This window comes from Seriola dumerili, unplaced genomic scaffold, assembly GCF_002260705.1.
Source record: "Seriola dumerili isolate Sdu_G_001 unplaced genomic scaffold, Sdu_1.0 BDQW01001087.1, whole genome shotgun sequence".
NCBI lineage: Eukaryota > Metazoa > Chordata > Actinopteri > Carangiformes > Carangidae > Seriola > Seriola dumerili.
The window spans coordinates 192,931-207,169 of NW_019175342.1; the positions used below are offsets into that span (position 1 = coordinate 192,931).

A 14,239-nucleotide genomic window follows, 5' to 3' on the forward strand; every position below is an offset into this window, starting at 1 on the left:
TTTGTTTCGGGGGGGGTTGGGGGGGGGGGGGGGGGGGGGGGTAAATATGGCAATCTAGGATCAAGTTTGACACTCCCTTTCCTTCTCTCTCTTTTTCAGATTATAAAAAGGGGGGAGAGGGGAGGGGGGGTTGGGATTGTTGGGTTCATGGCAGGGCTCTCACCTGGTCTCACTCCTGCCAGCACAGGCAGCGGGTGGTGTGTGAACGCCATGCGGGGGGACCTCGTCTGGGAAGTCAGGGCGTTGAAATCAAACTTCCCCGGCTTCTTAAGTGAACCAGGCGAGGACAGTCCTGGCGAAAAAAAAAATGGGATCAACAAAAAAAAGTGGGGGGAAGAGGGAGGAAAAGAGAGAGTTGGTTTTAATCAACAAAATGTTGCTTTTTTAACTGGCTACACTAAAAAAAAAATCAATCTGATTCTTATTGACGGGGACTTGAACAATCATGATTTTTCTGATTAGAGTGCCTAATTTCTTCACTGGTTGGTGGCAGTGCATCGCTCCCTATCCTTTTGGCTGTTGGTCATTCACTCCCGACAGTTTCAATGAGTCAATCAGAGGACTCTGTAAATGATGCAGCCAGAAAGCATAAAGACGTTGAAAAGACCCAAAAAATCTTGACTGTTAATCATGGGGTTTTGCTGCTCCTAGGCTGTAATAACTCATTCAGAGATATACTGTAAGTTTCCCAATTCCCAGCTTTATAGTCATATAATATGGACTGAGCAATATTTCATAGCATAAAGTGCATGTCTTCAAAGTAAAAAAAGGGGAAAAACAGCTAAAGCCAATCTGAATCTGGTCTTTGTTTCAGAGCCAAAGCACATCTGTAGCTATAATAAACTCTTCTGTACCACTGTATGTTTTTCTGTCTCATCTCTTTCTCTCTGTTTCTTTCTCCCTCTCTCTCTCTCTCTCTCTCTCTCTCTCTCACTCTCTCAGGTGCCAACTCTAGGCTTTCTCTGTGTATGAGCATGGCCACCATACAGCCACAGTCAGCTAGTTGTGGTCTGGCTTCAGTGAAGCTCACAGGCTGGCTGCACGAGAAGAAGGCTTCATTCAGAAATAGCACACACTGTACAGTATGGACACGGCAGCTGTTGAGTGCGAAAGACAAGCAGACGGACAGAGAGAGGAGACAGAGGGAGAGAGAGAGAGAGAGAGGGAGAGAGAGGGAGAGAGAGGGGAAGAGAGAGGCGAGAAGAACGTGGGAGACATGAAAATATGCAAGGGAGCGAGAGAGCAAAGCAGAACCTGTGAAAAATGCAGCAGTGTCTTGTTTTTCAATGCGTTGCTCTGACGACATGTATGAAATTGGAATGTCATAAGATGTTAAATATGGTTATTATCTCTCGCTCACACACACTCACACGCTCGATGTCTGAACACACTCGAAAGCAAAAGCACATGTTCAGTCACAAAAAACAAAGACCCTCACCACACCGCCACATTTAACTGATGAAACAACAAACAAATTTCTCCTTCAGTAAGTTTTCTTCTAATCTCCCTAATAGGTGAATGATGTGATAAATGTTCTCCTTTTTAACTTTTTTTTAGACTGTTGTTTTGTCGTCTATTTCTGTGGCCCCTCCGCATCAAAAAAGGCATTAAATACGATTCCTCCTCAGTTCTCCAGCTGGAGACGTGTGAAAGTCTATGGGAGTGTGGGGGCGTGTAAAACCTTCCCTCCCTGTGTGAAAGAGTTAAGTCTCAAGCAGGTGGGAGTGAATATGTGTGAACCATTTATGTCTTTAGCAGACATATATTTCTTTTTTTTTCTCCCCCCACTATAGTGGGAGTCTGGGGGCGTATTGTACTGTCAGACAAATTCCAAGCATGAAGACAACCCCGATCCCACTTCTGACACCAGTAGTTAGCAGTGATTGCTATGACACTGTCACACTGGTGGGAGCAAACTCGAAATAAGAGCAGTCTGCAGAGACTTAAACAAGGAAAGGCACCTGGAGGGGAGAGCTGGGAAAGACTGAGATTTGGAAGAAATCAGAACCTTGTAGATTAAAGAGTTATGGTTTCAGAGAGGTAGTTATGTGCTTTTATTTTGGAATTATAACATAAAACTTCAGTATAAAAAAATATGAGCCAGGAAACACAGAGAAGATCATATGAAGACTGACATCCGTATACACAGGAAGTTCGAGCACTGTCACCGAGGTAATGTGAAAGACAGTATTTCAGAGACTATGCAATGGTCTGATCTGGTTTGTGTGTCTGTGTGTGTGTGTCTGTGTGCTTGAGTGTGTATGTGCCACAACTGCAGTGTTTCCTCTCCTGGCAAGACTTAGTATTTCACTGGCAACCAATCAAGCGCTCCCATGATGACCCTTCTGTCTCTTTGCACTAACAGGCCTGCCACCAGATGCGCCTCTGAAGCACACACAGACGCAGACGCGCACACACACACAGTTGGAAAAGACAGGAGACAGTGGTTTAAACAAGTGAAGCAAAGTCAGGGAATTCTCCTCTCTCCAGTGATTTAAAGCACATATGTGAGTCCAGTCGTACCCCTCTAAGGGCCTGTAACATTTAACTCAAATCACCAAGCAAGCCCCCCACCACCACAAGTCTCTGGTGTCTGAGGAAAATTTCACAATCATTTGGAACTAATATGAAATCATGGTTGTTTCGTTTGCCTCCACTAACCTCCCCCACCCCACTTCTAGCCCCTGTGGAGCAGATGTCTCCAGCATCCTCACGGATCCCAAGGCTACACACACACGGAAACACCATCTGGGACCATGCTTCAGCTGTGCATGCGTGTGTGTGTGTGTGTGTGTGTGTGTGTGTGTGTGTGTGTATCTGTGTGGCCTGTGTGATATGTGTGCAGAAATCTATCATGTGTGTATCTGAATGTAACCGTGTTTGTGTGATTTATATGTATGAATGCATCTTTCTGTGTGTGTGTGTGTGTGTGTGTGTGTTCTGTTGGTTATGGAAGGAGTCAGGGGGAGTAGATGGTGCTGTGGACAGACGGTGAAGCACACCTGTGTGTGTGTGTGTGTGTGTGTGTCTGTGTGTGCGTTTTTCTGTTGTTTTAGAAACCCCTCGGTTTGTTTGTGAGTGTGTGTGTGTGTGTGTGTGTGCGTGTGTGTGTGTGTGTGTGTGTGTGTGTGTGCTCACTTGTTTACATACCCCCAACCTGGACAGGATTCCCAGATGAGCTTTGCCTGTGGCAGGTGGGATCCTTTGGAAAATCGGATACACACCGTACCAAAATCGCACATTCTCTAATTGCTCCATCCTTGCTCTCCCACAGCTATCAGTCTCTCCTTTTGCCTTGGATTCTCAAGTGTGAAATACGTTTTGTGCTGGCTACTGTTTAAAACTAGTTCTAAACCCACACAAAATTGAAAAAAAAAAAAAAGTCTGATAATTACAAAACGTTTTGGCTTCCTAATTTTTCACTTGGAGTCTGTAAATTAATTGGTAAAGGGACCAGATTTGCATGCTATTCTACACCTCTATTTGCCAAACTCATTAGGAGGTGTACGAGGCTATGTGCTGCACTTTGGAGAGTAAGGGGGTGGTACACATACACAGAGAGGAAGAGAGAGGGAGAGAGTCAGAGAGAGACAGGAAAAAGATGGGAGGTGAGGCTCTGGTGCGCTAAGGCGTGCAGCAGTCTCTGTTGTGGCTCTGATGAGCAGCCTCTTAATTACATTTACAGCTAAGAGGAGCAGGAGCAGGAGAGCAGCCGCTGAGGCTCGAGTGAGAGTAGACTGGGGCAAAACCTAACCAGGGCTCTTGGCTCCTTTAGCTCACATCCTGACAACCCTTCTCTCTCATTAGCCATCACCATTTAAGTCTTCTTCTCTCCTCTCTTCCCTCTCTCACCTCCCATCCACTTGCCTGCTCTCTGCTTCTCTCTCCTCCTTCTCTCCTCTGACATGTTTTCTCCCTCCCCAGGGTCCTTCCTGCAGTACACGTTTTCAATTAGACAGAAGGGAGACAGGGATGGAGGGTTGAAGGGAGAGCTAGGGAGCAGGAGGAAGGGTTTTACACCTCTGATCCGCAGACGGTAAGCGTCTTAATGAGGGATTTGAAGCAAGGGAGGGATGGAGCGACAGAGGGATGGAGGCAAGGCAGGCACCTGAACACCTGCAGGGGTGGGGAGCATGATAAGCATGTGTGTTTCAATGTGTGAACGTCTGCATATGAGGGGGGCTGGAAGTGTGTGAGTCACCGTGTGTGTGTGTGTGTGTGTGTGTGTGTGTGTGTGTATGTACAGTATATGTGCATGTGTGACATCTGTCAGTTTAAGTGCCGCTGGGAGGACTGACTTCAGTGAGATAAAGCCAGGGATCTTAGGTGAGCTACTTGTAGCCTCATGTGTCACACAGAGAGCAAAGCCTGAAATGAATAATCCTTGACAATCCTGCAACTGTACGTCACAATAAATGAAACTTTGATCAGCAGCAATCACATCAATCTGATGACAACTGAACATTACTGAGGTTAATACACAAGTACAGTCCCATTTTTGTTTACGCTGTCTTTGTCCTTACCACAGACATTCATACAATTCACATACAAACACACACATACAGTATATATGATATATATGTATATATACTGTATGTATATATGCATATATATACACACACATACACAGGAATGACTGAGCTACATAAAAGGCTGGTAAATAGCAAATACATATGAGTGTAATCAATGTTGTTCTAACCATGGTAAGGAAACTGCACGCCATCGTTTTCATGTTTTATCTTCCTCTCCTGCACACTCGCCAAATGGTGCTGCACTGAAAGTGGAGAAGGGTATTGTTAACAATGAGATAGGGGAAGAGTGAAAAAGAGACAGAGAGACAGAGAGGCAGAGAGAGAGAGAGAGAAAATGAGAGGGATAGGGAGAGAGGTAAGAGTGAACATTTGTGTATGAAGGAGGTAGGTGAATGGCTGATAACTAACACAAAATCAAGTAAACTGTGTGTGTGATTATGGCTTCAAGGTGAGGATGAGGAAGTATGAAGCCTTGAGATTTGGGAGTGAGGACTCAAATGAAGGGAACAAGAGCGGGTTTTTTTCCTTGGAGTTATTGGGTTCTTGGAGGGATGAGGTAGAATAAAGAGGGTAATGTCCAAAGCTGAATTGCAGAGGTAGTGGTTACTGCCAAAACAATGGAAACACCAACATAAAGCCTTAATACAGGCTGCTGTAAGCTGTTATTTCATTCTTGATTCATCTTGGCATTTATATTCCCAATGTCTGGAGCTATTTGGTGGATGGCATTAAGCACCATTTATCCATGATGAATTCAATTTTCTGGGGTTATAGTGATGGTGTTGAAAACATTCGGACCAAAAAATGGCACAGACTGTCATTTAAATCATGTTGATGGTTTTAAAGCCATTTACCGAACAATAAAGTAAGAGACTATTGCAATTAGCGTAAAATAGCCTCAACATAAGGTGAGAGTGATGACCATTTATTGCTGATTATATTTTTTGTTGACTAGACCTAAACGTGCTCTTTCATTATTTGTCCAAGTCTCCTTTCTTTTGGCAGGTGTCTTTATGTCTTTGTCATAGATGGAGAAAAATCTGGGAAAATTGTTAGATCTTAAACAGTTGTATTTTGTAAGTTTACATATATTTACATGCTTAAATATATGACAGGGTATGACATATTTACACAACTCAAGTGCTTCTTCTTCAAACTGCTAGACTCTGTGACCAGTACATCCTGGTCAACCATGGTCATAGCTTTCAATATTAGATAAATGAAGCACTCTTAATGTTTGTTTTCTCTTGAAAACTTAAACTTTTGTTAGTATGAGCTGTAATCCTAGGGTGCTCCTGTTTCTCCAAGTTGTACAATGGTCAGATTGAGGCAAAGGGTCTCAAGGAAGGTGGCTGGTGGGTAAGTGGGAGGGTCAGAGGGGTGTTCAGGGCTGTGAAGAGTGAAGGTACTGTAAGTGATTGAGGTAAGGTGTGGAGAAGAGACAGAGTCAGATGGAGGAATCAGTTTGGATTTTGGTGTAGGTGGTGAGGTGGGGGTCAGGCAGGGGTGTATAAAAAAGTTTCATGATGCTTTCTTAGTGGGTGACAGGTGTGGGGTGGGATAGGGTGGGGTACCTGCATCCATGTCATTGGGCCACGCACTGGACTGGGAAGAGCTGGCAGCAGGTGAGCGTCCAGGGTAGAAAACATCATCTGTGGGACTCTCCAGCTCACTGTCGTCTAATGACTTCCTCTTGGTGGAGCTGAGGACATGGGGAGGATGTTTGGAGGGTGGAGGAGAGGTGGGAGGCAGAAAGAGAGAGGGAGGGGAGGCATGATTTTTTTTTTTTTTTTTTAAATATAATGGCAGGGTATGTATGGCTCAAGGATAAAATACCTCGCAAGGCTGATAACATAAAAGTGATCATATAAACAAGCATTTAAACTTTTAAAGAGGCTTCAGGTTTTGCATCTTAGTGGAAACAATAACATTATCACAAACAGCAGAACAGACATGAAGCACAAGAAATGTCAAAACTACGCATGAAAAAGGAGGAAACAGAAAGAAATGTTAGACAGCAGAGACAGCCACACAGTAAGACTCTCTCTCTGTGTGTGTGTGTGTGTGTGTGTGTATGTGTGTTTTTCTGTGCATGTGTCGCATTAGTTTGTGTCTTTGTAGGTGTTTTTATAACTACCTCCGTGGAAGATTTGCGTACAACTCCACCTCAGACCTAAAGTGACAGCGGATGACAGAGGTAAGAGGAGAGAAAGAGACAAGTTAAGAAAGACAAAAAAGAAGAAAAAGCAGAAAGAGCCATCACACATCACATAAAGAGGAGAACAGCTAACAGAGAGAGACACACACATATATACAGTAACGAGGTTAAGGACAGATTCCTAGACAGGGAATGTGGTACTAAATGTCATTCACAGCAAGAAACCTCAATGAATTGGCGTACTTTACTTGCCAGTAAAGTCATCCTTGCGATAAGAAGCGATATACTGTTGGCACATATTACTGTGACTTCACACTTCCCTCCGGTTTGCCTTTGGCATCGCAGCGAATCACATGCCAAGCTAACACTGCTAAAGCCACACGGTGGCTTCTCCCACAAGAGACTCTACTAATGGCAAACAGCTGGACTTGTATAATGGTCATTGGTGTTTCCGGAGCAATATGCACCTCTATACACCTGTGCACTCCTGTTGTCTGTGTGGACTTATAGCTCAGACTGTGTACCTGGTGGAAGGAGGGGAGGTGAGGGAGCGTCGCCCCAGAGCCACCTGGTTGATGTTGTAGTAGCTGGGACTGCTGTCCAGGTCAGCCAGTGAGAAGTTAGGACCCGACGCTGTGGCTACAGGAGCTAACATGAAGAAAAATAAACGGCAATGAGTGAGTTGAGATGATACATATCAGAGATTGTCAATGGAGGAAAATAATCATCCACAGAGTTCCATTGTGTCTCAGTAGTAGCTATACTCAAAAAGGCACTGACACTGGATAGTACTGTGCTCCTTCAATTTAGCTGTTTTTTTTTTTTGTTGCAGTTTTTTGTCTCAATCACGAACCAAACGTACTCCGAGCCACAAATCACACTGTACCACAGTGTAGGTATGGTATTTGTTTTTCTACACTGTTTTTTTTTTTCTTCTTGGTTCCTATGCCTGAGTGTGTAGTGTTTTTAGTACTTACTCTGTGACACTCTGACCAGCTCTGCCACATTCCACACCCCTGAGGTGACGAAGCAGTCCTGGAAACTCAGGTGCCCTGCACAGAAAAGGATGTGATCAGGACTCGCATAGACACACAAAAGTTTTGGAAAAAAGGAGGGAATTAAAACAACACTACATCAGAAATTCATGAAATTGTGTTTGAACCAAAACCAAATAAAAAAAAAAAAATAAAAAAAATTGGAACACCCTGAAAATCACAGCCCTTTGAGAGGGCAACCATCTGCAACTATGTTTGTGGATCAACATCTGTGTGAGTGTGTTTGCTAATTGGATCCATAATTGGAATATGTTAAGACTGATAAGCATGATGGAATCAATTCTAGTATGGTGATTTGACAGTGTTTGGACATGGATGTGTGTGTGTGTCTGTATGTGTGTGTGTACCTACCATTGGGCGGTGGTTTAATGTCTGTGTCCCCCTGTTGGCTGGAGCTGTCTGATTGTCCGGATTCTGCACAGAAACAGAGACAGACAGGGGAAGTAGAGAAAGACAAGTGGTTAGGATCCGGTTGGTTTGTATGCTAAAAAAAGTAATGGAAAACATACTGGTAAGTGTACAATGTCTTGTTGAATCATAGCTCCGTGTCCGTGCTGCCAAGACTGTGATATTTGAGGTGTGAGAGGGAATAAGAAGGACTTGCAGTATGTGCTGGGGTATGGTATACATCTTGTGTGTGTGTGTGTGTGTGTGTGTGTGTGTGAATTCACACATTTTTGTGTGTTGTCTCTCCCATCTCCCTCTCTCCCTCCTGACTTAAGGTGCAATGATTTACAGTGTGCTGCTATGCCATTTAGTATCTAACCACGCAATCATATTCCTCGCACTAATCCTATTTAATACCTTCTTGCTGGTAGGGATTTAGTCTGCGTAAACAGAGCACCTTACACATACACACACACACACACACACACACACACACACACACACAAATATGAACACACACCCACACAACCATGCACACTCTCTCTCAATCTGTTTCTTTCTATAATTTTTGTGTCATACTTTAATACATGTTGTAATCCTGAACACATGAATGCATAAACATACACAGTGACCCTGTGACAAGGCTGACCGCGCCAGTCCGGCAGGCCCGAGGGATTTGAGGCAGAGTTTATCAAAGTTGAGGCAAAACTCTTCCTCTTGGGATCAAATGAAAGCAGAGCAACACAAACACATGCACCCAGCACACACACACACACACACACACACACACACACACACACACACACACACACACACACACACACACACACACACACACACACACACACATTTACACAAACACACACCTGTTATGACTGGCCTACGAAAGCACTGGGGCCTCACTCACAAGAGCAGATACAAACATGCCAAGTCTTGGCAACAAAGGGTCACAATTAGACCTGGAAGAGCTACAGGCAGAAAGAGGAGGTTGCAAGCTGAGGTTTTGTAACATGAGTCCTTTGGAGAGTTGGTCTAAAGAGGGTGCATTCTTGTCCGGGCCGTGAAGAAAGATGTCAGATGTGTCTATGGATATATGTTCCTGAATACGTAACACATGCTTGGCAGCTGTACGTATTTCCTCGGCCTTTGTGACCACATGTATGAGTTGGTGAATGAGACTCAGCTCCATTTCCAGGACTGGTGTGGCGTGGGGGCTAATGCTATTGGCCTTCCATTCAGGCCTAGCTAGGCAGTAGCTAGCTAGCAAGCTAGCTAAAGGAGGTGTTTATCTGCAGGCTGTAGGTGATAACAGAGCACACAGACTCCTGCCAGCAGCACTTGCCTTGCAGCCACACTAAGCCACAGATTACTGAGCAGAAACAATAACAGACCTGTCTCGCTGCCTACGAAGCACTGCTTATCCACAGAGAGAGGGGCGAGACAGACGAGAGTGAGAATGAAAGAAAGAAAGAGACCAGAAATGAAAGAGAGCTTCTTTTTCCTCTCTCTTCACATGCAGAATCTCTCGCACTCCTCTGTCTCTCACTGGCTGGGTGTAATCCTGGCAGCCATCTTAGAGCTTGGCAGCCATCTTAGCATTGGCGGTAGCGCCACATTCCAGCTAACTGACGGCACTCACTCCAAACATACGAGGCTGCGCCCCCGCCGCGTACGCACCCAGACACATTCAAACACACACACTCATACGTGGACAAACACTGAGGTACACACTCAGAGTAAACATATATGATGGCCAATGAAAGCTGTTGAGAAAACAACCTGACTTCAATGGACTTTTTACCGTCATGTAGTATTTCACCACAGGGCTCTACAATATTGTAAACACTCTATTTCTCACACCATACATGCACTGGTTGGATACACAGCCACCTTACTGTATGTGCAGTATGCTTGAGAGATATCTCATGGTGTAATGTGGAAGTTACAGGGTATGATTTGCTGCCGCAAAGCTTCACAAGACTTGAAGAGACCGTACAACCACAGATGGACGTTCAACTTCATACTTTGCTATTTCTGTTGCTGTAGTAGTAGAACTGTTGACTCAAGATAAAAATCTATATTCTATTACTATATCTCTCTATCTATATGGACCATGATGAAGCACAAAGAAATGGTACATTCTCTGTGTTTCAAGACCTTCTCGATGTTCTGCAGTTATGAAATGTATGTAATTACGTATGTCTGCTGAGAAAACCAATGTCAATATATTTACATTCATGTCATACAATCATGTTGCTGGTCTTTTAACAGGCGCACACACACACACACTCACACTAAAGTGAAACAACTCCACAAGTGCAGTACTTGATGTTCAGTTATGTTTATTTTTCATGAGAAGAAAGTTACAAATTTGCTCTTCCTGGTATCTGCTAAATGTTAAAAAAAAATCTGCAAGTCAGTAGAGGAAGAAATGTACCCAGGATCTTTTGTGTAACTGACACCATGGAGCTCCTATCTCACTGATATTTTTATTTGGAGATCATTCCTTACAATACTATAATATCCATTACTTTTGAAACATGCACTGTATATTACTGAGTAACAGAGAACAGTTGTTTTTCAATGTGGACATATCACATTTTGGAAAACCCTGCACTTGGAAACCTGGCCCTTGCTGTTTCTTAAATTTCTTATTGGCCTGTCATGACCCCAATGTGTTCTTCTGTTGCAGAGGTGTGAAAGACCACAAGTGAAAGCTGAGGCTCATGATAGATAAGAGACTGTCAGGCAGATATGTGCAGGAGCAGGGACACTGATAGCTGTCCTCAACATCAGCCTGAGGCCAAGTGGCCAAACCACATCAGCTCTCACAGAATATGAGACAGAAGGATACGTGTGGTTGGTTAACAGCAGATACCATGACTTCTCTTTTTTCTTTTTAAATTCCTTTTAATTCAGAGAAAAATATTCGATTGTGTGTGTGTGTGTGTTTTGAAAAAGAGTCTGATGGCGTCAGATGAAGGACGCCTCTGCTTGCAGCTTCTAAATGAACAAACAGGTGGGGATAACATATGCTATTAAATGATCAGGGTGTGCACAACCACACATACAGTTTTTGGTCTAGTTCTCAAATCCAATTTATGAATTGACTTTGCTTTTCAGCACCAATTGGTTAGACAGCAACAACTAAAGACGGCTTAATGGCCATTTAGTCACTGCCCTGTTTTGTAGAAAGATGGAAATCACTGCAACAAGAACGAGCCCAACTCCAACTGCCAGCTCCTGTTAGCAAAATGCGCTTTACGGGTTAATTATTTACTGAGTTCAATTCTCCAGGAGGCAGACCATACCGTTAGCAAAATAAAATGACGCCAATAGCTAATATATTCCTCCAATCACCAGACCCCAGCAGAGAAAGAGTTCATTTAGCTCTTGAAGAGCTGTCATGGAGACTGTACAATGAGACGACCTGGCTAGATACTGAAGCTTTCAACAGTTCTGGCTATAGTTTCATGAGCTCAGGCTCCTTAGCCAAGTAACAGTGCGCTTACAACACAGCACTACATCATTCACTGGAAATCAGTGCCACTGTTGAGTTCAACAGTGCATCATATAGCTCGGTAGAGAAGCGAGGAATACAGGGGGAGAGGAGGTAAGACAGAGGAGGTCTGGTTGCTGATTATCACCGCTCTGCCAGCTGCAGCCTACAACAGCAGCTCCCCCCCCCACACACACACACACAGCCTCCTAACCACACATCCAGCCCCTTATCTTCCCACCGCAGCCCCCCAAAGCCCTCCCTTCAGCTACCCCAATCATAGTCCTGCAGCCCCCCCCTGGATGCCCCTCCATCGCCAGCAACCTCATCTCTAACCTCATACCTTTTAGCCTACACTGCAGCCCCCTCAAACCAGTGAATTAAAAGAATAACTACACACAGACAGAGCGCACACAGTGTGGCCTAATGATGTAGACATAAAAACAAGAAGCACACGTAGGACTGTTAGGCCTGTGCCTATTTTTTGATATCCAACTATGTTTGACAATTGTTGCAAATAAAACTGAATAACCATTGTGACCATGTGATGGTAACGGTGGTTTGACAAGATAAGACACTGGAATGATGAGATTAACTCTGCATGGTTCTGTGCATGAGTCAGTCTTGATGTAACAGTTGGGACAATGGGCTGCCACAGTCATGAGCAGAAACCGGGCTTTCCTTCCCTCATCCTCGGGGAGAGGGAGAAAAATTCTCAGGTCAAAAGTAAGAAAGTAAGTATGTAAATGTGAAGAAGCACATTTTGCACAAATACTCAGGGAAAAAAAAGTCTGAAAATTGATGCTTTTGCACAACTAACTCTTTTTCTGTATTGTAGAGCCAAAGTAAATGAATGGCTGGTGATGAGAGTGAGATCCAGTTCCAGCAAGATGAAAAGATTGGAATAATTTTTGTGGGGGTTGGCGGACCAAACCTGTGCTAATATTGGACCTAAATTTGACATGTGGCAACAAAGACAGCTAAATGTTCGCTAACACATTAGTCCTTTAGCGCTTGATAAGTCGAAACATCAAGGCTTTCCTCTTTAAGTGCCACGGCTCTTTGTGACTGCAGCTTAATGACGGCTGCCATCGTTGGCCTCTGATTGCAGAATTTCCCTACAGGCTCCGGGGCAAATCTCATGACCCCACCACAATCAACATACATCGTATATGGATTGATGTCTGCCATCCACCACTCCACCCACCTCCACTGTGTCGTCTCCTCCTCAATATATTCATCTATGACTGCGTGGCTTAACTCTTACCATCTCTCTGAAAACCAGCACATATCTCTGTGGCTTTTCAGCATCAGTTCCATCTGTACTGCATTATGCGACGTTCTCATCTGGTCCTTCTATAGGCACCTCCATCCCTGTTCTACACAACCTACACAACTTATCATTTAAGCTCCACCTCATCTTCTTCCATTGATTCCTTTCATGACTCGACTCTTTCCCCTGTGATTATCTGCTGCACAGCTGATCTCCGGGGTCAGAAAAGACAAACCGGTCTGTTGCCCTGTCTATCCAAGCAACCCACCATCCATCAGTTGTGGATGAGATTTTGGCTCAGTGACCTGTTGGATTCTGCTATTGACCGACTGGTGAAAGGGGTCAGTCAGTCACTCGTCGTGGCCAGCAGACAGCCAGTGGAGCAGAGTAAAGCAGGGAACTAAAGCTGCGCTGAGAAAAGCCCAGATTAAAACACATTCAAACAAGACCTAAAAGCACAGTGCACTCTGCAAATTACATTTCTCTACGTGTGGAAATGTACAATCTGGTGATTGTAAAAAATGGGATGAAACGCCAAGGTCGAAACTGAAAGAAGTGACAAGTGGGCTCTGCGGTGGCACACCACAGTTTGACAGATTCATAAACAGTACTGGTCATTTATGAGCCTGTGCAGTGCAGGCATGCACACCCCTAACATCAACATACAAACCAACAAGTGAGCTAATGTACTCTGTAGCCACATCAAACCAGTGTGTGTCCTTATGTGCGTGCATGCGAGTGTGTAACTACATGTATGTGCACAGACGGTTGGTTCACACACAGATTCCCCTCCTTGTTGGAACAAATGTCAACTCCACTCTCCCCCCTCCTTCTCCTCTTCCCCCTCTCCTCTCTTCTCCTCCCCAAAACACAGGATAACGCGGTACAGCCTCCCAATTGGGTTTCGCTTAAGAGGTTTATCGGTATGTTGCTAAACATTCTGACCTTTTTTTAATCCTTAATGCGCTTAAAATGTTCCAAACCCTCCTAATCCCCCCGGCTATCCCACACAGATGTTCACTCAGCTCTTTTATTGGACGTTATTTTATTATTTTTTTTCCTTTTTTATTTATGTATATTTTTCTGTTTTATTTTTTTAATAATTTAAGTCTGTGTCATACGAGGGTATATTTCTGTTTCAGTGTTAAGAAGTCTTTATCTTTGCTACTGTTTAGTGTATGTGTATGTGTATGTGTGCAGTAATACTTTTGTCCTAAAAGCGTTAACCAGATCCCTGTGTAGTGAACCGAGAAGTGTGAATGTGACCTTTTCAAATGTTTACTCTTTAGAAGCAAAAACTTGTAAATTACTTTAAACTTCAAATCTTAAAGAGTC

The 14,239-nt window shown here is 43.9% G+C and overlaps 1 protein-coding gene across 10 annotated transcripts in view; it reads right to left on the minus strand.

The window, feature by feature from the left end:
• Nucleotides 1-14,239, minus strand: part of LOC111237661 (nuclear factor 1 X-type-like) — a 110,937-nt gene that overhangs the window by 13,983 nt on the left and 82,715 nt on the right. For 6 of the 10 annotated variants that reach the window (XM_022766839.1, XM_022766838.1, XM_022766836.1 and 3 more), the window contains 7 exons: nucleotides 8,097-8,159; nucleotides 7,668-7,742; nucleotides 7,215-7,338; nucleotides 6,670-6,705; nucleotides 6,107-6,234; nucleotides 4,700-4,774; nucleotides 164-292 (listed from right to left, as the gene is read on the minus strand). In XM_022766839.1, the coding sequence (XP_022622560.1) occupies nucleotides 164-292; nucleotides 4,700-4,774; nucleotides 6,107-6,234; nucleotides 6,670-6,705; nucleotides 7,215-7,338; nucleotides 7,668-7,742; nucleotides 8,097-8,159 (630 nt within the window). The remainder of the gene's footprint in view (nucleotides 1-163; nucleotides 293-4,699; nucleotides 4,775-6,106; nucleotides 6,235-6,669; nucleotides 6,706-7,214; nucleotides 7,339-7,667; nucleotides 7,743-8,096; nucleotides 8,160-14,239) is intronic. The other 4 variants (XM_022766842.1, XM_022766833.1, XM_022766837.1 and 1 more) reach the window with 3 other exon arrangements.